The 24,406-nt window shown below is 36.9% G+C and overlaps 1 protein-coding gene across 2 annotated transcripts in view; it reads left to right on the plus strand.

Annotated features, from left to right (window-relative positions):
* LOC117411854 (MICOS complex subunit mic25a-like) overlaps positions 1–18,328 on the plus strand; it is a 106,326-nt gene extending 87,998 nt beyond the window's left edge. For both annotated transcript variants that reach the window (XM_058988786.1, XM_058988787.1), the window contains 2 exons: positions 15,537–17,701; positions 17,850–18,328. In XM_058988786.1, coding sequence (XP_058844769.1) covers positions 15,537–15,560 — 24 coding nt within the window. In that variant the 3' untranslated portion in view covers positions 15,561–17,701; positions 17,850–18,328. The remainder of the gene's footprint in view (positions 1–15,536; positions 17,702–17,849) is intronic.
* The last annotated feature ends 6,078 nt before the right edge of the window (positions 18,329–24,406 follow it).

Genomic DNA, 24,406 nt, shown 5'->3' on the forward strand with positions numbered 1-24,406 from the left:
TTAACATCAGGGCATTTTAAATTAATAATGTCAGGTACATCAGTGTGTGTCATAATCCCATAGTACGGTACGCCACAAAGAAAAGCAGTGAAAATGATTGCAAAACAACACACTGTAATAAACTGTTTTGGAATTTACAAAACAGCATTCCAAAAACCGTTCTCAGTTTTTTCGTCCATGTAAACCCAAGACAGAAACAACAAGAAAGCGCTCACACAAACACAAACTGGCTTTGGGGGCTGGTGAAAAAATCCTGTTTTAGCAGTACAGTAATTATATTAATCCCTTGATTTCTTGTTTTCTTTTATTTAACATGGTTAAACTGGGCAGTTACGAGAAGTGACCGCATGTAAACAAGTGAAACTGAATTCCCAAATGCACTGTTTTTTTTTTTATTATTATTATTATTAAATCTGCAACTGAATCCTTTCTGTCCTGCTATAATAGCTGAATTTTCTGTTTTAAACCCATAATACAACTTGCATTGATCAGTTTCCATCAGTACCGTTCAGTCGGTAGCAGCATTGACACATGCCAGAAATCCTTTGGTTAATAGAGGGTATCGTATCTTACAGGATCGGATATGACAGGTTCTGCTGCATGTGAGTTACAATGTAAACACCTTGGAGACTGGTTGCCCACCGACAAAAAAAATACATAAACCGAAAACTCACATAGTGACATCCATGAGTGAAATGGCATTCCCAAAGCATTTTATTAGAACATATTCCTACTGTCACTGGGCAGTAAACACCAGGCCGTCATGCCTAAAACTTCCAAACGAACATCTGTTGGCATTTTAATTACTTTGCCTCACAAGTATCCCAGGGACCAATCTGTTGCCTGTTAAACCCAAAAACCTACCAATCGTTATACAGGGTGATTAACAGTTTTGCGTTGTTTTCAGTTCTACTTAAATGTTGACATTATTGAACAAAACACTGGTGGCCAAACTGTGCATCACATAGTGTCTCTGTCATAGACATTTTTCCTTTTCATATCATCCTCCACGTACTGTACCCTCCAGTAAAAAATGTGTCTCTCTGGAATTCTAGAAAATCTAAAAAACTATGTTAAGTAGACCTTGTAATAATTATCTCTACACCTTAGCTTATAAACTACTGTACTTTCCATGTGCCTTCCTCAGTTGTAAGCGTGGGTCTCCGGCCGGTGTAATAAAGACAGTGTTAAAACAAGCTTTGCATGAAGCCTTTTCTTAACTGACAGGATATCATTTTTTTACAAAAAACAATCACACACAGCGAGCGGCAAGTACACCTCAATAATATTAACTGAGGTGACTATTCTTCTCAGGAACTAAATCGGAAAGAAAACAACATAACATCCATCTGTAACAATTACTATATTCACACAATTATTGTTTTGAGATTCAGCTTGTTTTAGGGAGCGCCCCTAAACCCCTTGTTTAGAAAGATACAGGGTATTAATGCTTGTGACAGGGTAGCTGTCTGCCGTGTGGGTGTGTGCATTCGCTGCTGAGTGACAGGCAGGAGATCGAGACGGAGGTTGAAGTTGATACGCCCCGCTGGCAAACAGGATTTATTTACATATCAACAGACTAAACAGCTCGCGTGACACTACCAGCAATGGTAGCTCACAGAGTACATACAACACAGTGTACGAAAACTTTGGCAGGATTTGCAATCTCAGAATCTACAATCTTCTCTGTTCACTAATAAATGAACTCCAGCTACTCGCCTGGCTGTCGGCTGTTTCGACTTGCTTACTCACTCTTCGGTACCCAACCCTGGTTCTGGGTTCTCTCTCACACACGCATGCACGCATAAACAAATTTCAGCTTCTTTAGCAGTTGGCTTTGGTTTTGCAGCAGCCCTGCGGTGAATAAATGGAACCTTTTTATACCTGACGCCCCACTGGAACACACCTACCTGCTGATTAGATGCCACACCTGGTAATCACATACAACAGGCAGGCTGTCATAGAGGCTCATGCCCTGCCACAGCGCTGTATACACTTACATTAGTGTCAAAAAAAAAACAAAAAAACGTTCAATTGTAAGCACAACTCGCTTTTGCTTTCTTTTAGGCATTTTGCATTAGCGCTGTACATGTGGGTGACGTTGCTGAAGAGCTTGGTCATGGCGAATATGTGACGGGCAGATATACGACGGATTACTGTATATAATTTTCACTTTCACTTGCCTCCTCTAAGGAGCCTCCTCAGTTACCTAGCTATGTTCTTGATGCTGAATCATTGAGATCCTTTAAGATCCAAAGTTTTGAGATCAACCAGCTATTGGGAACTGGATGAGAACTGATGGGTCAAATCACCTCCACTTAAAATTTGTCTTTGTTCTTTCCTTGGAAGGATGAAAAATGTCCCTTGTCTATGTGAACATTGTTGCTAAACAAGTGTGCGATAATGGCGAAAAAGTCATTGCAACAAAATGGGGGCCAACCACATATTTGGTCCTGATAAATTCAAGACTGAATTCTGGTGGCTCTATTACATTCGTTTTAAAAGTGCACTTTTCATCATAAGATGGAGTTTCTGAAAAAATGAACCATGCTGTGCATCACTAATCTCCTGCAGATTGCTTCTCAAAATAATAATATTATAAATAATAAAAATGCAGACTCTCTGCTCCTTGGCAAACTCTATTCCAGCTGTAATCAGAGACCTGATACAAATGATGCATTCTCACTTATTTGCCATTTAAAATTATTATCTGGTATTAAAAATGCATTGTGCCTTTTCTATTACGCAGAGTTTATCAATTCATCCAACTATTAAGAAATATACTGTGTAGCATTTGTAATGGCTAGCGTAAAGTGTTTTAAAAACATCTCATTTGATGAAACATAATACAATGTACAACACTACACTACAGCGTCTGTTTTGCTTTCTATTAATCTGTTTCTATACAGAAGGAGTCTTTGGTAAGCAAGTCAAGCCGAAAAACATTTTTCACCAATCGGTGTGATAAGTTGTGACACGTTGTGACACATTTATACACAGAGAGTGATAAGTGTGTGGAATGCCAAGCCACTGTGTTAATGCTGAATCACTGGGATGCTTTAAGTCTCCCAAATAATGTGGCAGTGCTTTCAAATGCTATCCCACCTGTGCTGCAGAGTGCGCTTGTACAATCTCTTTGTACAATGCCTTAGGGAGGTTGGCACGATATAATCTCGCACTGGATTGTACGGTATAAGCTAAACAAGGATTCAAAGATATCTTTGCTGTCTGTTTTTAAAACCGTCAGGAGGTGACATTTGCAGGATGATTTATATGTCGGAAGATGTCCTTTTCGTTACAGTCCGGAGAGCTTGAAAAGGGTGAATAAGAGGAAATAGGATATTTTAGATACAAAAAAGGGGATATTATAGATCTCTTATCGACTAAAAGAGTAGACATCTCTAATTCGCTGTGCAGTTTTCTAAGGCTGTGTCAATCATACAGTTGTCAGGCAGCACAATGTGTGTACAGTATTGATTCAGACTAGCTCCCATGCTGTTTTTTTTTTTAGTTATAGTTATTTGTTTAATTTTAGTTATAGTTATTACAGTTAACTAAATATAATTTTAGTTATTTAGTTATTGTTACAGTTAACAGAGTAGTGATGAGCTTGAAATCTGTCGAGATAAAAATAACTTGGGTAATGCCAGCCTCTACACCTCTTCACAGTACATTCCTTAGGATAGCCAACCACAAAAATGTATTGATCAGAGATTACCATTTACTAGCCTTGCTGTACAGCCCTCCACACACTTAATACTAGTCAGATAGATTCTGTATGCTAGTAAAAAGTAGGCTGTTTATTTCAGCTTGATTTACAAAAGCTATATTTAGTTTTTTACATTAAACTAACTTGAGGAAAAATAATTAAACTATTTAATTTGCAGTTGTAAATGTTTAAGTAGAACCTCAATGCCTGATGAAAACAAGGCATATAGAAGGGTTAAATATATAAGCAACTTGCCTGAATCAATGGTACCCATGAAAAAAAAAGGAAAATTTGCCTTTTCTGTACAATATAAAATGTCCCTGACTCGTAGGCTTTCCACGAGATCTGGAGAAACATACTGTAGGGCCATATTTATAAAACATTTACCTTTTTTTCCTTATTAGAAAACAACACAAAGAAGTTGTAGTGTCAGATAAATCTTTCATGTGTTAATTTAACAGTCCCTGTAGGCAGTTCACATGCTTATTTTGGATTTTGGTTGAAAATGCTTTATGAATATGGACCATGTTGAAACAAAAACTCATATTAAATTGTACATTTTCTATAGGCTTACATTACCATTCCATATTCTGATAACAGCTTTGTCGCAAGATACATTTTCATTCCATACATGTAATATAGCACTTGTTTTGTTTGATTAACTTTGATTAAAGAATTTACAGTTTTTTCAGTCTTTATTTTTCCATTCAAGCAGAGAATGGGTGAAATCGACCTTTATGCTTTAAAAAAACAGACTTTTTTATGCCATTGAGAAACGTCTCATTTAGCAAAACCCCTTTATCATATTCAGCATGCAACAAAACCATGGTTACCAACATTTTAATTGAAGTAACATGTGGTCACAGAAACTATACGTATAGATAAAGATCCTACACACATTTAAAAATTGTCTCAAGTAAACCGCAGAAACCGCAGCATATAAAATTATATTTCACAGACTTGTATAGCATAAATTTACAGGTAAAAATAATATGCACAGAACAAAACTAGAGATAGTTGAACAGAACTAACTTGCACTTATTATTCAGAGTCTGAGCTCCCCCTCTCCTGCTTCAGCACAGCTGGACTCAGAGTCACTGGAAGGCAAGGCAAACGGGCTCGCTTCGTATGTGAACAATATTCATTAAGTGTTTTCCTTTTGCACCCCATTTCAATATCAAACTAGTAACTGTCACCGTATACCTATAGCAAAAGCTTACCGACACCTTACCCGCTAATTTCAAAGTAGGTGCTTTGAATGACGGGCGCTGTAGCTGGCAAATGAAAGTGCACAGGTGCAGGTCTTGATGATTGACAGCCATTTAAACAAATGAGAGCATTCTAGCACTGCTTCAGTCAACGAGGTCTGTCAAAACAGGATGGAATGACTGACAGTGAAACTACAGTAGCCTATTAAGGGACATCTAGCCATTCAGAGTGGAATGGAGACAGGACAGACAGCAAGTATAAAAACTACACAAACTAGAGATGATTTCTAAATTATTATTTTTGGCAAGAAAATAAAAAATAGCAAGTGGTTTTACTGACGTTTATCCTATATACATTTATTTCAGTCAAATTCATATTTTTGGGGAATTCGACATTTAACAATCTTTACCGATTTACAATCGAAAAGCAGCAAGCCTAACTATAACAACATGTTTTTTTGTTTTTTTTGTTATCGTTTTACATTATTTTTTAGTTATAATTACTATTAACTGACATGATTTATGTTCGTTAATAGACATTTTCGTTATTGTTACAGTTAACTAAAAAAACACTGCTCCTGTGATAACGCATCTAGTTAATTGGTGTCAAACAAAAATGTTAATGGGTTATTCCCCATCCTACTTCAGTTAGCCCATTTCAATTTATAACACATTACTGAGTTTGTCAGAATCTTGGGGACATGTCGTTTCATTTCTCTGTATGTCAGACTCATTTTTACTCATGCATATGGTAGATTGTGGCGATTTACTTTTTCATGAAAAAGTGCTGCTTTTTCTTTTTCTGACTTACAGCTGTAGCTGGATAATATATAGTTTTCTGCTTCATTTAATTATCTGTGCTGGCAGCTAATACTTCATTATGTGCTTTTATTGCAAAGAGAAATTCCAGCAGCTTAGGCATTTTTTCTATGTATTTTGTTTAACAATAATAGCATACTGATTATTTGGTACTTTCTGGAAAGCTGTCAATACTTTTTAATTAAGTGTTTACCTTTTTTCCATATGAAAAAACAGACTGAAAAAGACTGGATAGACAATATTCAAGTTCCTTTTATTTAGATTTATTTATAATGCAGGAATTGCACAAATCCATCCTCACCATAGTGCATACCACGCAGTTAAAGAATACAGCTAAACTTGTCATTATTAAAGCCATATCTACTTCCCAGGCAACCTCACAACTGAATTAGACTTCTATACAGATGTGACACAGTTTCAGTACTGCACGTGCTTCCAGTTGACATACATATAGGACATTTTCTGAAAATAATTGCATACGGTATCGAGGTGCTGTAGTAAACAGTATCCCATAGAGTACATCTTGGGGATTATTCCAGTTTTGTGGGGTTGAATATGCAAGATTCCCGGCCTAATTTACTCCCAGGATGTGTGGCCTCACACCACCACTTCTGTCAGTTTTAGTTTAGATTTTCTACTCTCTACCTTAAGTGGGGCCCACAGATATTATTACTCTATAAATCAGACATCTTCTCCCCAAGTTCCTTGCAGCACTTACATAATATCTACATATCTGTCTATTTGTGGACGTGACATTCATCAGCAGGCACTTGTGCTCTAGACAGTCACTCGACCTAAAGAAACCTCCACGGTATTTGTTTTTGACATTTTTAACTAAAATGAGGCAAGCCATCTCTCCACATTTTATAGCACAAAAAGTGCTTTCATTTGTCATTGAAGAGATAGTGCTGTTTTTTTTGTTTGTTTGTTTGTTTGTTTGTTTTTAGCAATTCCCTGGATGCCATTTATCTCTCATTCCACTATAGGTCTTGGGGCAGCTTATCAAAAGATCCCTCAAAGGGTTAATACCATAGCTATTTTTGTTGAATATTTCATTCCTTTACCTGTTTAACTCTTTAACTCTTTGGGGTTGATTTTATTAACCTATAACCGGGAGGAGCAAGCCACTGCTTGATTGTATTAGAGCATTGTTACAGCACTGGGAAATCTCCCTGGCTTACATTAATCATCTATTTTTAGGGGTAATCCCAGGATAACCACATGAGTGTTTTCAGCAGCAGACCCAAAGCTTGAAAAATGTAGTGACACGGCTTGTTTGAGTGGCGCAGCTATTTTTCCTGGTATATCGCACAATCTTCCTTCCTTGTTAGCCTGTGTATCGTAATGTGTTTTCTGTGCCTCGTGGATCTGATTGCAGTCACTTCACTCCAAATCTTGATAGTTCTTCACTGTGTTGTTTCCAGTGACTGATGGACTACGCAGTTGCTTTTCTAGCTGGGGTAATGCTTCCCTCATTTCTCCACCATGTCAACAGCAGTCCCTTTCTTTTTTTGTTACTATTTTGCATTCTCCGTTCAAGCAGGGCTGTTTGGGATATGGATACCTTCCATTCATTCTGTGGCATAATGTATTTATAAGACAATTGGTAGAAAACATATATTTGGGTTGCACCTGCTAAGGCAGCTTTGTTAACTGTCAGGGAAATTCTGTCAGTCGGAGGGTATTTATAAAATAGGCTATTAGAATCAGGAAGGTTTACATGTACTCTATTGGGAGCTTATTCTGGCCAAATTAGAATAAAGGATGGAAGGTGCAGCTTTAGAGACTCAAAAATCACATTCAAAACTAAATTTATAATATGTGGATATACAGTATTAGGGGAAGGTAGGCAATTAAAAAGTTGAAGAGGCAAAACATACTGTTTCTGAAACTGCATACTTGTAGGGATTGAGCTGAACTAGAGAATGCAATCTCTGTATTGTTATTTATCATTGTTTATTTCAGCACAACTAGTGCTTGACCTTGGTGCTTTTTTTTCTGTATTGAGTAGCCCATCATACATAACCAAAACCCCTCATTGTAAGATGCAGTATGTAGAAGTGCTAAAAAGTAACTACTAACATTCTGTCCATTGATGGGGAAGTACTCTGTTAAATATTTAGTGAACCAATCCTTTTAACTGTTCACGATCGCTGCTGTCTTTGTTCTGCCTATTGTTACACATTTTGTTTAAACCCAGTTGTAATTGATATTTGTATCCACATGGACTGGTTCGACAATCAGCTGCACACCACTCCCATTATTTCTTCTAAACTTTAGCAGTGATTGTTACTATTTATACTGAGCATCTCCCCTTACTGATGAAGGATTCAAGGAGGGCAGAAGTTTGTGAGCACGAAGAGAATGTAAACAAACTGGACACCAAACAAGTTCTGGATTCTGGTAAAATGCACAGGACAGTACAGCATTAAGTGAACAGTCATCAACACATCTTATTCCAGTAATGAATTGAAGTGTTTGAGAGTGCAGCTACAGTAACCGAGCCAGGTTATTTAAGACCTGTGATTGATTGATTGGGTTCTTTGATGAACATCTCCAGTAAACTAGCCGTGTTTGAGGGTTCTACACAACAGTTCAACTGGGAGTTCATTCTGAGCCCTAGATCAGCTTAATATAATAGGCATCTTTTTCAATTTGTGGTCAGACCTTCGGGGCCAGAAGACTGATTTTAATTTGATTTTCACTTATTGTGCAAGTTAATTCTAATCAATAATCTACACAAAAAAGTTATTTGTTTATTTTAAAGTCAATGTCATTTTATTTGCTCTGGTGGTTAATTATGTACTTCGTTTAACTGTTGCCTCAGGTAGTGGAGTTTCCCAGAACAATCTCATCTCATTGATGTTTTTCATGGGAAACAAGTTAAATAACCAAATTAATTACCAGTACTAACCAATTTCTGTCACATGATAAGCCAAACATGCAACTAATGTTACATTAGTTGCAATTCCCCGTACTTTTTTAAAGCAGTTTTTAAAATGTTTAAAAAGCTGTTGAAAGATAACGTAGAAAATAGTAGCTCAGTAAAATTGTACCTGTATAATGAAACACTTTGTGAAATGGGATACTGTATAGAGGAGCTTGAAGCTGCCATTTCTAATGCAGTGTCAGTAGTCCTGTTTAATCACAAAGTGTGAAGGTATATCGGAATCACCTGCAGATTATGGATATGGTCTAATTGGAATTAAGATGTTCTGCACTGTGATTATTTAAAGTGACGTGTCCTGTTTGGTTTGGAATGTCATTTGGTGTAATAATGAATCCTTATATGCATATTATGGAAATGAGCGTTCTAATATAAACAGGCGCACGTAAAGAGAAAGTTCACTTTTACCAATGTAGTTTAATTCTTTGGTTGTAAATGCCACCTGCGCACGTGTACAAAGCATAACCCTGAGGACAAATGTGAACATGAGGTGTCGGGTCAGTTGAGTAGTCTACAGTTTAAATAGAAACACCAAAACAGACATAGGAATAGTTTCATTAAATACAGCAGTTTATTCATTAACAACAACGGAAATATAAACAATGTTACATCAACTTTTAAAAAAAAATCATAAGTTCACAAGGGTTTTAAACTATTCAATGTGTATTGTAGGTTGCTCTAAATCATTGAATTATGAATCTGAGTTTTGCAGATTTTTACAGGCAGAAACAAAGTGAAGTGACTAACATGCACTGTTTTGTGTGTGTGTGTGTATATATAAATATATATTTTTTTATAACCCTGGTCCCTTTTAAACAGTGGCAGTATTTTAGACAGGCCAACATTAAGATCAATTCAATACACAGTACCATATAGTAGTGTGGAAGTATAGCAGGTTTTGTCTGAGAATTCAAATATCTAGCAAAACTATAATGAACTTGTGATTATACTATGAAAAGGCCTTGGCTCTTATTCTGCACCTTTAAGGAGACTGGTTTGTTGCAGCTCCTGTTACTTGTCGTAGTGAATTAAAAATGATGTGTAAAATGATGGCTTACGTGCACAATCTATACCTCTGCAGATCGCAGTCGCTTGCCCAGAATGCCCACAGATGTTAATGAGATCACATGCAGAAAATGAAAAAAAAATGCCATCAAATTTATGAAATCGTGATCTGGTGTAAAGGTCCTTGCATGCATAATACTTCATTACATTTGTTCAAGCTTGAACTGATTTGATTCAGACCTCACTAGATGTCTCTCTCTATCCCTCTCTCTCTCTCTCTCTCTCTCTCTCTCTCTCTCTCTCCCTCCCTCTCTCTCTCTCTCTCTCTGTCTCTCTCTCTCGCTCTCTCTCTTGCTCTCGCTCTCGCTGTCTCTCATAGCTTTACATGGGTCAAATGTTGACTCCAGTTTGAGCACAGAAGCCAAAATAATTCCAGTGTGCATCCCGCCCTCGCTGTAGATAAGACAGGGAGCTGTGCTTGTGAGCTTAGAGCAAGGCTTTGATTATTTCTATAGTAGGTTCAATGAAGTTTGTTTCTGTTTAAGAATAAACACACACACATATATATATATATATATATATATATATATATATATATATATATATATATATATATATATATATATACAACATACACTTGCTTGTTAGTAGGAGAAAAAAAAAATCAAAAGCTTTAAACCTATTGCCCTCTCTCATTATCTCGCAACAGTTTTTAATAGCTCTCAGCCAGTGGACTGGAGAACAGTTGGAGGCTGGCAGTAAAACTCACTAATTGCTCAAAGGTCTGGCCTCAGCTGAGAAATAATTAGCAGAGCTGGCTTGCCCCAAGTGGATTGAGAGGTGAGGAGCAAACAGGAGGAGGGGGTTGGGGTCAGTACTGGTGTGGCAAAGGGCAGGTTTCCTTTCATTGGGCTCATTTAGAGTCTGTCTCGCAGATGATGCTGCAAGATAGTTTTTTTCTTTAAAATTGGCATGAAACAAGTATTTAACCGCTTCCAGTCTCGTTGACTAATAAAAAAAAATAAAGAAGGAAAACTCAATAATGAGCCTTAACAGATGACACTAAGCTCAAGCATCTGCTTGGACAGAAAACACCTGCCATAACACTGCCAATGAGAAACAATTAACAAACAATGTTGGATTAAAATATTCAGTACAGACATGTTTTGTACTCCTATAGCAGAAGAGTGATACACTGTATATACTGGTATGCTAACTTTGTGTAGGAAATAAGAAAAGTCAAACATCTGCCTACAAACAAGATACAAACCTAATGTGGAGGTGGTTAGTGAAAACTGTGTATTTCAGGGGCGGGGTCTGGCTGCCAGTTGAATATGTCAGTTACCTCTGGGTGCTCCTGTTGATTCCCTGGGTTAAAACAAAACAAAAAAAAAACAGCAAGAGGGGTTTGTAACTGAAAGGGCCACTCTACTGAAAATGAACACGATTATTATCAAAGAACAAACCGGTGTAGCAGGATCTGGCAACCAAAAAGTGTGATAATAAATTACTCTTTTTGTGATGTTGTAAATGGAATGGAGTTTTTGGGTTTTTTTTTTCAAAGTAGGTGTTATTTTCAAAGCACTGTGATACTTTGAGCTCGATAACAAGTTTTCCCAACTGACGCACTTACATACTCAGACCTGATGAGACTGTAAATCAGTTTGTTTGCAAGAAGGTTGCTCAAAGTAATGATGTTTGTTTCAAAAGCCAATATTTTTATGCTTCAGGGACTTGAGATTATTTGTGGGAGTTGTTCTGTTGATTTAAATTAAAATATTTATTGCGGAATGGTCACATACCCCCCGTAGAATTAAAATAAAAACCTTTCATTCAAAAAAAAAAAAATAAGTCCCTGTTATATTAAAACCAACAGACTCCTTGGTTTGTTTTTGTCTCTTAAAGGCATCCAGATTGCTGTTTATGCTGTTTTAGATAACTGAAAAGACCACAAGGTTTTTAATCCATAAAGTTACCGTAACACATATAAGTGTAAATGCAGTTGTGGGTGATTGAGTGCTGTCTCATCTTAACCAGATGACTGGAGTCATCATTAAGGAATAATGGGGTCTAAAAGAGATGTGTCTTGGCTTTCTGCCCACCCTACAACCATGCTTAGGCTCTAAAACGCCATTGATAAAGCTGTTTAGGCTCTAAAACACCATTGATAAAGCTGTTTAGGCTCTAAAACGCCATTGATACAGCTGTTTAGGCTCTAAAACGCCATTGATAAAGCTGTTTAGGCTCTAAAACGCCATTGATAAAGCTGTTTAGGCTCTAAAACGCCATTGATAAAGCTGTTTTTCAACTGTATTTTTATTCACATGCAAGATTCCACCATCACCAAAATATACAACCATGGCCTCCAGTTTATACTTAGGCACCTGAGTTTCAAAGACAACCTCCGTCTCTTTCCTAACATCTATCAGCAGAACTACCCTGTTGCACCCCCCAAAAGTTTTACTTACCACATCATTTGATGTAGTAAATACATTATGACTTCTTTATTTGAACTCAGTAGTGCACTAAAATAAATGCGTCTTTATATTTTGTACAAAGCCAGAAGCACTCAATTAAAACACTTGAAGCGGAACACGATCACTGGCTTAGCAGTGCTGCTCCTTACAAAGCTGCAATCAACATTAACAACTTTGACCTTTGATTAGCCAGCATTGTATTGAACCCCTCCCCTTGTAACATGGGATTGTGTACCAGCTATTAGTGCAAAAGGTCAGGGGGTTGCAATAGCAGTGAATTTCCCTGTTGACCTTTAACAAGACTCGGACACTGATTGAAAAGGCTCCAATTCTGCAGATCCTCATTCCCTGCAGTATGTAGGTATTTATTTGTTAAAAAGCACTGTTGAATTATGGTTAATGCAGGATTCGTACAGGGTAAACGCAGCCGGCATACAAAACACACTCCATCCAATCAAATCACCGTGAAACGAAGCAAAACATGATTATAATTCTTTTGCACAGTGCCGTAATTCTTTCTAAAAGCATGCTGAATGGACACGGCATTGAGAGGGACTAGGGAGCCAGTCTAATTGAGAGAGCCACAAGTAAGTCAATTATGTTGTGTTGAAAGCCCCTGATATATGGCCTTTTGCTCAGAAGCAATGTGAAAGGGTAACGAGTGTTGGTGGCTCAGCAGGCACTTGCTTGTGTGGAACCAGGTTATTCAACAGCACCCCGTCATTGTGTTTGGGGTTAGTCGGTATACTGGTTTGCAGTTTACTATGGTATAGGTACATATTGACACCATTCCTGTTATGCTGCATTCCATATTATTGTAATTACAGTATACAGTAAATAATGCTAAGTTCATGTTCCTATGAACAAAGTGAAGGAAAAGGCCATTTTCATTTGAACACCTCACACTTGCACATTCCAAACACTTCTACGTTACTCTCAGTCCAATAACATACGTCTTACTATTAAAATACATGTGTGTGGTTTTGCTATACTTATTAGGGCTCCATGACAAAAATGAATTTTCTGCTCTTAAATATTAACCTGTATTAATACTTCTTTGTGTTTTAAGCAATATGACTGATCATTTCCTAATTCTGTTTACCATCAACTAAATATGCTTTTGTTATTATTATTTGTTTTTTGTATGTCAGAAAGTTTCTATAACAAATTCATCTAATCCTTAAAAAAATAAAAAGGCTAGGCTTGCAGCACTACATTGTTTTAAGCTAAGGATAGCTCTTAATAGTTAGAGTAATACAAACTGGGAAAGCATAACATATAGGCTGTTGTACAACTTAGGGTGTTACAGTTTTAAAATTCAGATCGACTCCAGTTCTACACTTTCAAAGCCCATTCAAACAGTATGTACAGTATAAATCTAGCTGTCTACTTCCACTTCCTCAAGACTGTGCCTGTACTAACATTGGAGCCATGCCAACAATTGTTTTTTCCTTTTTATATTGAGCTGTCTGTATGTTGAACACTTGAATACGTGTACACATCTGTGGATACACCTGTAGGTGCTGGTGGATCTCTTTTTTTCATGACACTGATGGCTCTAATATTGCATGTTACTGCATGCTATTATCATGTTTAGTTAAGAGAATATCAGAGTATCAATTTAGTTACTTTCACAATGCTTGTTGTTAAAATCGTGACAGTTGATTGTTGTGATGAGACAGCACTCATGGGGAAAAATGAAATGTACTGAAATGTTTGGATGAGAGGATTGTAATGATTTCTAAAGCATTATGTAATGTAGTGTCATGTGTTACAGTGCATTATCTTGTGTGCATCTTCACCCCACCCCTGCCACTGCAAACTCTTTGTAAATTAATCAAAAGGACCAGATGTATGGAGATGTTGTGTAGTAACCAAAAAGGGGACGGGATTACTTGTTTCAACTGAAAATTACAATAAATATGCACCCTTACATTAAGTGCACTTGTAGGAAGGTCTCAGTGCCTGGGGGTCAGTGAAGGGACCTCTGTGACGCCTCCCACTTCCGCTTTCTGAAAGAACTTCAATTTCTTTTCATTCCTTAGTATGTCCAAATGTGTACAGCTCTTGAGCAAAAGGTGCTTAGGCAACGGTGGAACCTATATAAGATAATAGATCAAGGGGCTGTCTGTAACATGGGGGTAAATATCTGGGGATTCTTCAGTGTCACAGTAGATAGATGGCCCTTCCATGCAAGTAGTCTTCTTTGATACAGTTTTGACTGTATGAGGATGTTGCTTCAGGTCCCTGTTAAATTGGTTCAGCTGGCCTGGTCTTAATGGCACAGAAACTTTGATGGATCTGGAAATATCTCATCTCACACACATCATTAGTCCTGGCGCAGAGTTTCTGAACTTGATGAAACTTGTTTGAGCAGTGCAGACTCCCTGAGCATCGTGACCTCAGTTCCCTTCATTAGTTGTGATAATGCGGCGCATTAATCTGCTGTAACTAAAATCCACTGCTGAGATCGGAAGTCAAGTGACTTCCAAGACAAAGGGGAATTGTTTTTAGGGTACAGTATAAAAGTGTTTTAGAATACTAAATAGTTTCTACTACCAATTAATAGATGTAAAGTGTCACAGTGCTTTTGGTTCTAATCTTAATTTTGGTCTACAAAGCTGATTTTTGGAGCTATGAATTTATTATTAAAATATAGACAATGTTAGTGTTTTCAAGTTTGTTAGACGTTTATGTAATACTCAGGCCGCTGAATGGGTTATTGAGTACAATTCCAGAATAGTTGTTGGTATTAAAATCAGCAAAACATTTCTTATTGCATCTCTGTCAGCTGTTAATAGCTGTGTATTGAATGAATTTGTTCATGATCTTTACTACTCACTTAGTTATATTGCTACTTTTAAGAAAACATTTGTAGAGCAAAGTCTATGAAAATCAAACCCATGGTGGTAGTGATATTTTGTCGGCAGTATGGTCTAAGAATGTCTCCTGTCTGAAATTGCTCCGGTGATATTGTATAATAACTACTTAGTTTGATACCACAACTGAGATGCAGTAAATAACTCATATAAGAACATGGTTTATAAAACTGGTCAGTATTGTATTTCCAGGGTGTGTCTAATGGTATGTTCTATAGTGTGATGCTGTTGAACTAGAATTTACTAAAGCCCTACCATACCTTTAGTTCTTTATCTACATTAAATTCAAAGCTTTATATATCAATATAAAGGTTTGTTTCAATTAACTTCATTGCCATGCTTGAATTAAACTGCAGTCATATCTTTTAATATTTCACCTTAGAATGCCCAAAAATAATGTAAAACAGGAGGACAGTTTTGTGGCTTACACAAAGGTGGAACCTCATTGCGTTTGAAAAATGACTGCTTACCGGTACTGTCTGTTGTTTGCAGAACCTGATGGTGAATCACGGATGAAAACCTCCAGGAATTGAGAGTCAAACCTGGGGTCCATACATCGGGAGCAACTTTAACCTGACTGGAAACCATCTACAATGATTATACCAATTTGTATTGCAAGAAGGAGTAGATGGTTGTTTATAGCATGAGGACAACTGCCTTTTTAAAAAAAATCATTATCTCATTATATACTTTAGCTTTATTAATTTAACTATGCCCTTTGGGGTCAAAATAATCCCTCCATATTTAAATATAGTCAATTCAGAACCGATCAGTAAATACCAGGGTACCTTTTTGGTTCATAATTTACTCAATTACAAAAACAATTGTGCAGCAGGTATGAAAACAGTAAAAGTAACGTCTGCTATCAATTCCAGGTGAGTCACGTTTATTTTAACTACTGGCCTTCAAATACTCAATGACATTAAAAAGTAAGAAGATTCAAATGTCAGTTCCCTTACCATTCCATAGAGTTTGCATTCATTCTGAGTGGTGCTGGGTTCAATATTGAATGATAGCAAAACACATAATATAGTAAGGCAAATGTTAAAAAAAGCAATACAAATGACATTACATACAACTTACTCTTTAACATTTAGGGTACCGTAGTCATACCAACATAGTTGTGAAGCATATTTAGTTTGTCTAGTTCTAAATGATTCATCAAATAATTGAGCCAAAGGACTAAAGCTTCCCAGTTCCAGCTAACAGCTAAAAGTATCTATAAAAAACATGGTGCCTGACCTGAATGTGGATATACTGTCATACAATAAAGACATTGTTTGCTGCACTGTAACATATAAAATATACTTGAAGTGTTATGTTGTTTGATTGATTGTTATTAAAATTAAAAATATGCATAGATAGTAGTGAAAATCTGACTAACATTCCCTTTACAAGAAGAACTGACATTTACTATTTAAAAGTAAGTAAATGCAATGGCCATTACAGAATCTGTATATTAAAACCATTATAATTATAGAAACAATATGTGTTTTAGCCATAATATTCAGATGTCTTGCCCAGTCCTATGGTTAATACAGTGTACTGTATGTGTGGAGTGAGTGTTGTGTTGATTCATGTTAGACAAATAGATTCCCTATTTGATCACCTACTAACCTCTCAGGATTGCTGACTTTGTGGAAATATAAAGAATTCTTGAACACACTTTCAAAAGCCATTGAGTTTTCTCCATGGCCGTGTCGAGTATCATTCACTGTATATTTACGAAGGACAAACAGTTTACTGTGCACTTTGGCTATATAATATCCCACTGAGTCTAAAGAGGTATTGCTGACTGCAGACAACTCCACTATGAGTAACTCGCCAAGTTTCAACATGAGCTTTTAAGCAACATGTTAAACCTAATTTCACCACATACATTATCTGGAGCCAGGTAATCTCTGAAGAATATTCCTTTGCAGTTAATTTAACATAGTAGCAAAGGTGAGACACAGCATATTCTAAGAACAAGTAATTGTGTGCTATACAAACTGCCTGGCTACTTTATTAGGACCTTTCTACCCAATTGGATTTGCTATCGCCCTGGTGTGGGATGTTCTCCAGATACGAAACTTAAACCAACTTGGAAGTAAATATTGGCCCAACTTAATACTGGGTTTCAAATATGGTTCTAGATCAGTTCATCACTAGCTAAATGAAAAAGCTTGTTTAAGACTGTAACCTTGCTGTTAGATTCTACAAACAGCTTGCACACCAGGGTGTATAATTATTGTACTTTCCTTTGGGTCGTTCAGAATCAGGGCAAGGTTTGTAAAAATCACACCACACAAATTAGAATGGGACCCCCACATTGTAAATTGCGAGGCTGCTTATTTACCACCGACAAGGGTATAAGCTGTCTGTCACTTTGATGGGCACATCACTGGGTTGATATTCCACTGATTTCTCTTATGTGGAGTCCTGATTATTAACCATTGTTAAGCTTCAGGTCCGTTGCACAGTCCATCAAAATGTTGAATTCCGATCTTGCACTGTATGCCATGTGCAATGGATTATAGTATATTACTGTATGTTTGTGTATGCATACGCTAGTCAAACAAAACAGATTTCATTTGCAAGAGTGAAAAGAAAATGAAAAAGCACACATTTAATATACAGGTTGGATTTTCCACTTTCCCTTATTAAGAAAAAAAAAAGTTATGTAATTTGGTCATAAAAATAAAATATGAAACAGAATTTCAGATGCTTCAATATAGACTGCAAAAATGACTGTTTCACAAAAAACAGTCTCATGATCAATGAGCAAACTTTACCGAAGATGTCCACCTGCATACCCCTCCATAGCACGTTGAATTAGCGCTGTCCTACTCTATATCTGACAGTGGCATCACAGGTGTTGCAATTGTTTTGTAGAATGGACTACTGATACTGAGGATTAGACAGACTGATTAATATAAGGAATGGGCAGAATATTTGAATTTCACATTCCTATTAAGGGACACATTTCTAACAATAGAACCATTATAGTTTTTTGGCCACCATACTCACATTGTTTGACCAAATGAACAAATTACTTAACAAATTAATAAAATAGTTTTTCCAGACCATCAATAAGCAAACACAAAAGACAAAGAAGACAGGCCCGCCCAATACAAGTGCCATTTTAGTCTAAACAGAGAGGGGACAAAACTGGAAAAATAATAGTGGTTACAGGGAACGTGTTTGGCTACTGGTTGATATGAAAAAAAAAATCTGTAAAAGTTTAAATATTTACATCAGTTAATAGCTGACTTCATGCCACAGAAAATAAATATTTTATGCTTTCTTGTAGTTTTTATTTTTTTCTGCAACAGTGCATGAAATATGACTTGGTGATGTGGCTTCTCATTAAGGGGCTGGTGTAAGGATAGGCGCAGTGCAAACAATTGCAGCTGCAAAATCCAAATTGCCTAGCGGCCAGGCAATTATTTAGCACTGCGGCCCATGTAGGCTTACGAGCATTGCAAATTACTCAACATGCACTAATAATGAGCTGAAATTATGACAATGAGGGTCGCAATGAGCACCGCATGTGCATCGGGGTATTTAGCGGACGCACTTACAGCCCAGAGGTGAGGTGAGTTAGGAGTACAGAGGTGCTGCATGAGATTTGAGGAGCACGAAATTCAAACCAAACAAAAAAAATGTCAGAGGAAAGGCAGCAAAGTCCTCTTGGCGCACGGTAGAGAAAATAAAAGTTTTCTGAAGAGCTGAGAGCCCTTATGGCTGAGGTCACTTACCATAAAATTGAGTTATTTGGAAGAGCCTCAGCCAACAGCTGGATTTGTTTTAAATCATTTTGAAGCATCAGGGAATCCAGCTTGTCTTGAATCATGTAATTTTAGGGGTAATCCCAGTATAAGCACTGATTGGCTCTTGGGGCAATAAAGGGTAATTCCTCAGTATTGTAAAATACTTTTTTGATGTGGCTTATCCTGGCTGAATAAGTCAAGTAGATAAACATTCGGTAGATGAAGACATCAACTGAAATATTTGTCTGTTTGATTCTTAGCATTTTTACCTGACAACAATGAATGATAAAAAGTGTTGAAAAATCCAAATCTGTACAAATCAGTAGTGACAACATAACAAAACAAGCTGTAGTTAAAAGGCTAAAATTACACCCAATCAATCAGCAGATAATAAAGACTGATGGTCTCATAACGTGTCACATAAATAGGTCCTTAAAGTCCATTCATTTGAAATGTTGCCTTTAAATCAAGAGTTATCTTAAATGTATCCAGCAAAACGTTTGCCCTTTGGGTCCTATAATGCCCTCCATCCTATTGCTTTGTATTATAACATATTGCATTGCCACAGGGAATACGTACAACTATAGCTCTTCAGTGTAGCCACAGTCACTTGCAGTGTGGTGGGGGAAAGAGGGCTGCTGTAGCCTGGCAGCTAATACCAAAAATTGCCTTAAAACCTGTAAAAAGTTTAAATAAAATGGGAGGAAAGGAGGCTATTTTTGCTTATTCTAAGCAGCAATTTTAATTTAACAGCACCTTCAAAGAACCACCCTGCGCTTCTGACATTTGAAAGATAACTCCTTGGCAAATACAGCCGTCATTCCTTCCCTGTTCTCAGTTATTAAAAGTGGCCTGTGTGTCCATCAGGATTGCAATTTCATAGCGGTCGGGAGGCTGGATGAGCGTTAACTATATACATAGATCCATAAGCAATATTCCAGCTATATTTTTTTTGACATTTACTTTGAAATATCAAGTTGTATAGTGCAACTGTGAGTAATTATTGCTGTTCTGTCTAAAAAATAAAAAAGGTGATTTGAAAACCACAGCTGTGTGACATTAAAGGACACCTATCTGAGCCTTGACAACTACGATTGCAAATATTTATTTAAAGTACTTTTTGTATAAACCTCCCAATTTAAAAATGAGATTCCATGTTTGCGAAAAAAACGGGCGCAAATTATACATTCATCATTTAAATGGAATGCATTGCCTGAAGAGAGTTCAGCACAGTCAGCCATTCTGTTTGCCTTTAAGTTTGCCTTGGCCAGTCAAGAAAAAGTAGTCTGCCAGCATAAAATTTGGTAGCCTTTCCAACACCTTGGTGGCCATTTGATTGGACCTCTAAGATCATGAGGTCAGCTATCCAAGGTCTCTAGGATTTTTCTTTTTACTATGCACTGCTTTTACCCTAATATGTATAATAAATATTGAAAATGTACAAAAAAGTTTTTTGTCACACCGTTTTATCGGTGCTGTGGTCCGAAATCTGAAGGTACCGGAACGCCACTAAAATACAGATTTTCTAAAACAAGAATCATCATACAAATTCAAATTTTATTTGTTCTTTATACTGCACTTCTAGTAACACCTATACTAGGTAATGCGTGTATCTCATTTCTACACATATTTCCACAAAGTGTCTTTCAGAATGCGGTCAAAACCACAAAGGTCTCCTCTTCAGGTGAGAAGTGAAAAGAAGTGTTTGGAGAGAAGTGTTGCAACCCTGGAGGTTATGAATGTCTTCTACCGTAACTCAGGGAAGCAAAACTAAAATATTGGAAGGAACAATTAATACAATAGTTTTAGAATACTGTTAAAGTTTAGGAAATAATTGTTGTTGTTTAAAGAAGCATTGGTATCTACTGTACTATCAAAATCATTCAAACAATTTACAAATGATAGCACAGTAACTATCACACTATACTTTAGCATGAAACACAACACATTGAAAGATTTTAGTGGATGCCATAGTACAGTAAGTACAAACCGGACAGAAATTTACTATGCAGTGCTTCCTATTACTTCTGGATTCATTTTTGGTTTTTAGTTGCTAATTTGATAGCAAAACTGACGATATTGCTTTCCATCAGGGTTGGGGTCAATTCCAGTTTTTCAATTCCAATTCCTTTTTAAAATCAATTCCCAATTCCAATTCCCTTTTAATCATTGATCAAAATTGCAATTAGCAGTATTCTGTTCAAATGAGCTTCTTGCAGTGGCATTAAATTATTCAAATTGAAGTCACTGTTAGTCAGTTAAATTGGCTTCAAATGGAAGCAGTTGAACAATCACAACAATTAACATCTCGCTAAAATATCAATTTTTGAAAATGGAATTGGAATTGAAAAACAGGAATTGATCCCAACCCTGCTTTCCATTTGCAAATCCTTCTTTATTCAACAGAAGATAAGTGATTTATATCAAATACTACACTATTTGGTTGGCATTCTAAAAGGTAAAGATGAATGAATTATTTCAATGTTTTCAATCAATACTGAAAGAATCATCAGATCATCACTTCACCTACACTATGCACATCACTGTAAATTTGCCTTTGCTGCCTAGCAACCTGTAAAGAAGTCCTCAATGCCAAATACATTGCAATCCGCTACTTCAGCATGAACAATAATTATTAATAATGTATTCTTTTAATAAAACCTTGATACTTTTTTTCACTGAAATCTAGATTGTTATGAATCTGTTTTTCATGTTCGGTCTCAGTCCTGAAACACATTGCAGCCAACTAGTATTGTCTTAAATATAACTGCCTCCTGTTCGTACATTCAAACATACAGTTGCTCCATCGATTCACAATGGGGCTTCTTCTAACTTGGACCTTTCAAGGTTTCTTATTCACCAGATGTCAGGATGAAATGACTTTAATTAAACTGTGACTTATTTTGACAGAAGACATTCTACTTCATGTCTCATTTCATATCCAGCTTGTTTCAGTAATTTAATTTCATTTGATTAAATTCGTGTTAATTCGGTCCAAACTGACTGGAGCTTAATTCAATAAAGTCAGATATCTCTTCAGTAAAGACACATTTGATTTCCAGAGCAGCAACGGAGAGGAAAAAAAGGCTTAATCACCGCCGTGCTTATTTTCAAAATAAATTCAGAGTTAATTGTCCCTGACATCTGCTGGAAATGGAGATTCAGGCACCTTAAGAAATTGTGTAAATGTACTGTCCGCTGCAGACCGCAGGGTTGACAGCTCTGAAGACTAATGTCCCTTTTCTGTGTTTAAGTCTGTGCCATTATGGAGGAACAGGGTCATGGGTGTTAATAGAAATGTCCTAGTAATGAAGGTTTTAAAATCCATTGCCTACCTTAGTTCAATTCCTTTAATAAAATGTGTCATTTCAAACTCCTTTTTTCTCTGTTTAAAAAAAATGTTGCACGATGTTGGGCTCTACACCAGCCCCTCATGCCCTATTTGCTGGACTGACTGTACCAATAAATGGTGGTTTTGTGATGTGAACCGGCACTCCAAATATTATTAATTTACTACCAATGAAGAATGACTGTGAGATACATTTATTCTTTACTGTACCCCCAAAAATTGGTTTGTGTGTAAAATATATATACACTTCCTGGCCATTTTATTAAGAATGCCTAACCAATTGAATTTGGCATTGCCTTGCTGTGGGTAATGTTCTCCAGGTATAGCCTGGGTCTCTTGATAACTTTTTGGAGTGCAGCATAAAAGCCTTTGTTTACTTAAGTGCATGTATGGCCATGGCTACTTTCAAGATAATAATACACCTATCCGTTGAGTCAAAATTGTGCGCCATATTCTATGGCCTTACAATCCCTGGATTCAATTAACCATATTTGGATGAACTTGAATGACCCATTCATCATCACAACCCGTTGCCTACCTCTCTGTACCAATTGTGTGGAAAAGTATTGACTGAATGGATTAACATCCCTTAAGACACTTTCCAGCACTTTGTGGAGTCCATTTTAAGACTAGCATCGGGGAAACTGTGTATGTGCAGGATCTAATAAAGTGGACAGACAGTGTGTATTATTTATAAATGATAACTGTAGAAATATTTACTTTAAGTTGCCAATAAAAACTAGCAAAGTGTTGGTTGAAAGGGCTTAAAGAATGCAACACATATCTTCCGTCCGCCAAAACCCTGTCCCTTAAGATTGTACTGTGAATTGCCTTTTCTTTCCCAATTTTCTCTATTTTATCTGAACAGAATGGTGGTGTTATTCAGACTGTCCAATCTCGCCATCTATTTACACACTGCTGCACATACCTTTCCTCCAGACACATGTGTTTAGAATTTGCTGATACAGATGCCAGGAAACAAAATGCTTTCGACATTTCTATTCTGTTTCCAAACACGTTAACAACACACTAACCCAATGAAGTAACCAAGATCGAATCCAGACTCTCATAATACTGAAATCAGATCTTTGGCAGGAGAAAACCATAGCCTCCCCCTCCCCCACCCTACCCACCACCTGGGAAATGAAGACTCTGATTCTTAGTGTTTTATCACATTTTCTATCAGATTAGACAGCAAAAAAACATCCATCAGCTTCGGCCCAAGTGTGCCCGTATAAACATTAACAATGGGCCTCTCTTATGACATTACATTTATGGATAAAGAAATTTGACATTGGCTAATCTGATTATGGCAGAATAACAAGAAACTCAAGCAAGCCAAAAGCCTTAACCCTCTCGCTTGCTAATTAGGATTATTCAGCTGCCGTTATCTTCTTTCTCCTTTCCTTAAGCATAATTGTCATCCCTGTTTTTGTATACCCCTGGCATTGACTACAGTATAATAACACATTGTTGAGAATTTTTATCAGAGATCATTTTAGGATAGCAGGGTTTTCTTTTTCAGCAGTGCTTGTTATGTGAGTCCTTGTAGCTCCCCAGTATTTGGTAACAAGTTTCTTGAGGATTCAAATTTGAGCAACTTGACAACCTATTGAGTTCTCAAGGGGTCTTAAATAGCAGCACCTAAGCGATGCGGCTATAATATATTCTCAATTGTTCAGTCCAACTGGTTTCACCCTGGTGTACCTGATGTACTTTGAATTTAGACATGATTTTGACAGCTCTAGTGAAGCTACAGGCGGTCTTTCAGCTTTAAAAGTCACCAGTGTGGACAATGCGATGACTGAAATAGAAAAACATAAAAAATAAGAAGAAGAAAAATACATTTGTTCAGATATCTCTGATATTTCACCTCCCACATGAGCAGTTTTGAAAGCAAACATGTAGTTCCATTTAAAAAACAATAATGCTTGAAACCTGGCAGTGTTTAAGAAAGCTTTGCATGCCGTATGTTCAGGTCGTCTGTTATGCTTGCACTTCCTAGGTTATTTCACCTGGCTTCTCTCTACTTCTTCAATGCTTTTGTTCCTGTCATTAAACAACCAGCAGGTGCCCTTATATTAACATGATTTGCAGTGAGATGTTGGGTCCCCAAAGCTCACTGATGTGAGATGAAATCCATGTGTAACAGACTACTTGAAAAATAAGGCGTGCAAACTGTGGTGCAAGATATATAAAAACAAATGGAAATACATATTTGCTGTAATAAGTTATTTCAAAACTGAAAGATGCAAGATCTG

This window comes from Acipenser ruthenus, chromosome 16 (assembly GCF_902713425.1).
Source record: "Acipenser ruthenus chromosome 16, fAciRut3.2 maternal haplotype, whole genome shotgun sequence".
NCBI classification, from domain to species: Eukaryota; Metazoa; Chordata; class Actinopteri; order Acipenseriformes; family Acipenseridae; genus Acipenser; species Acipenser ruthenus.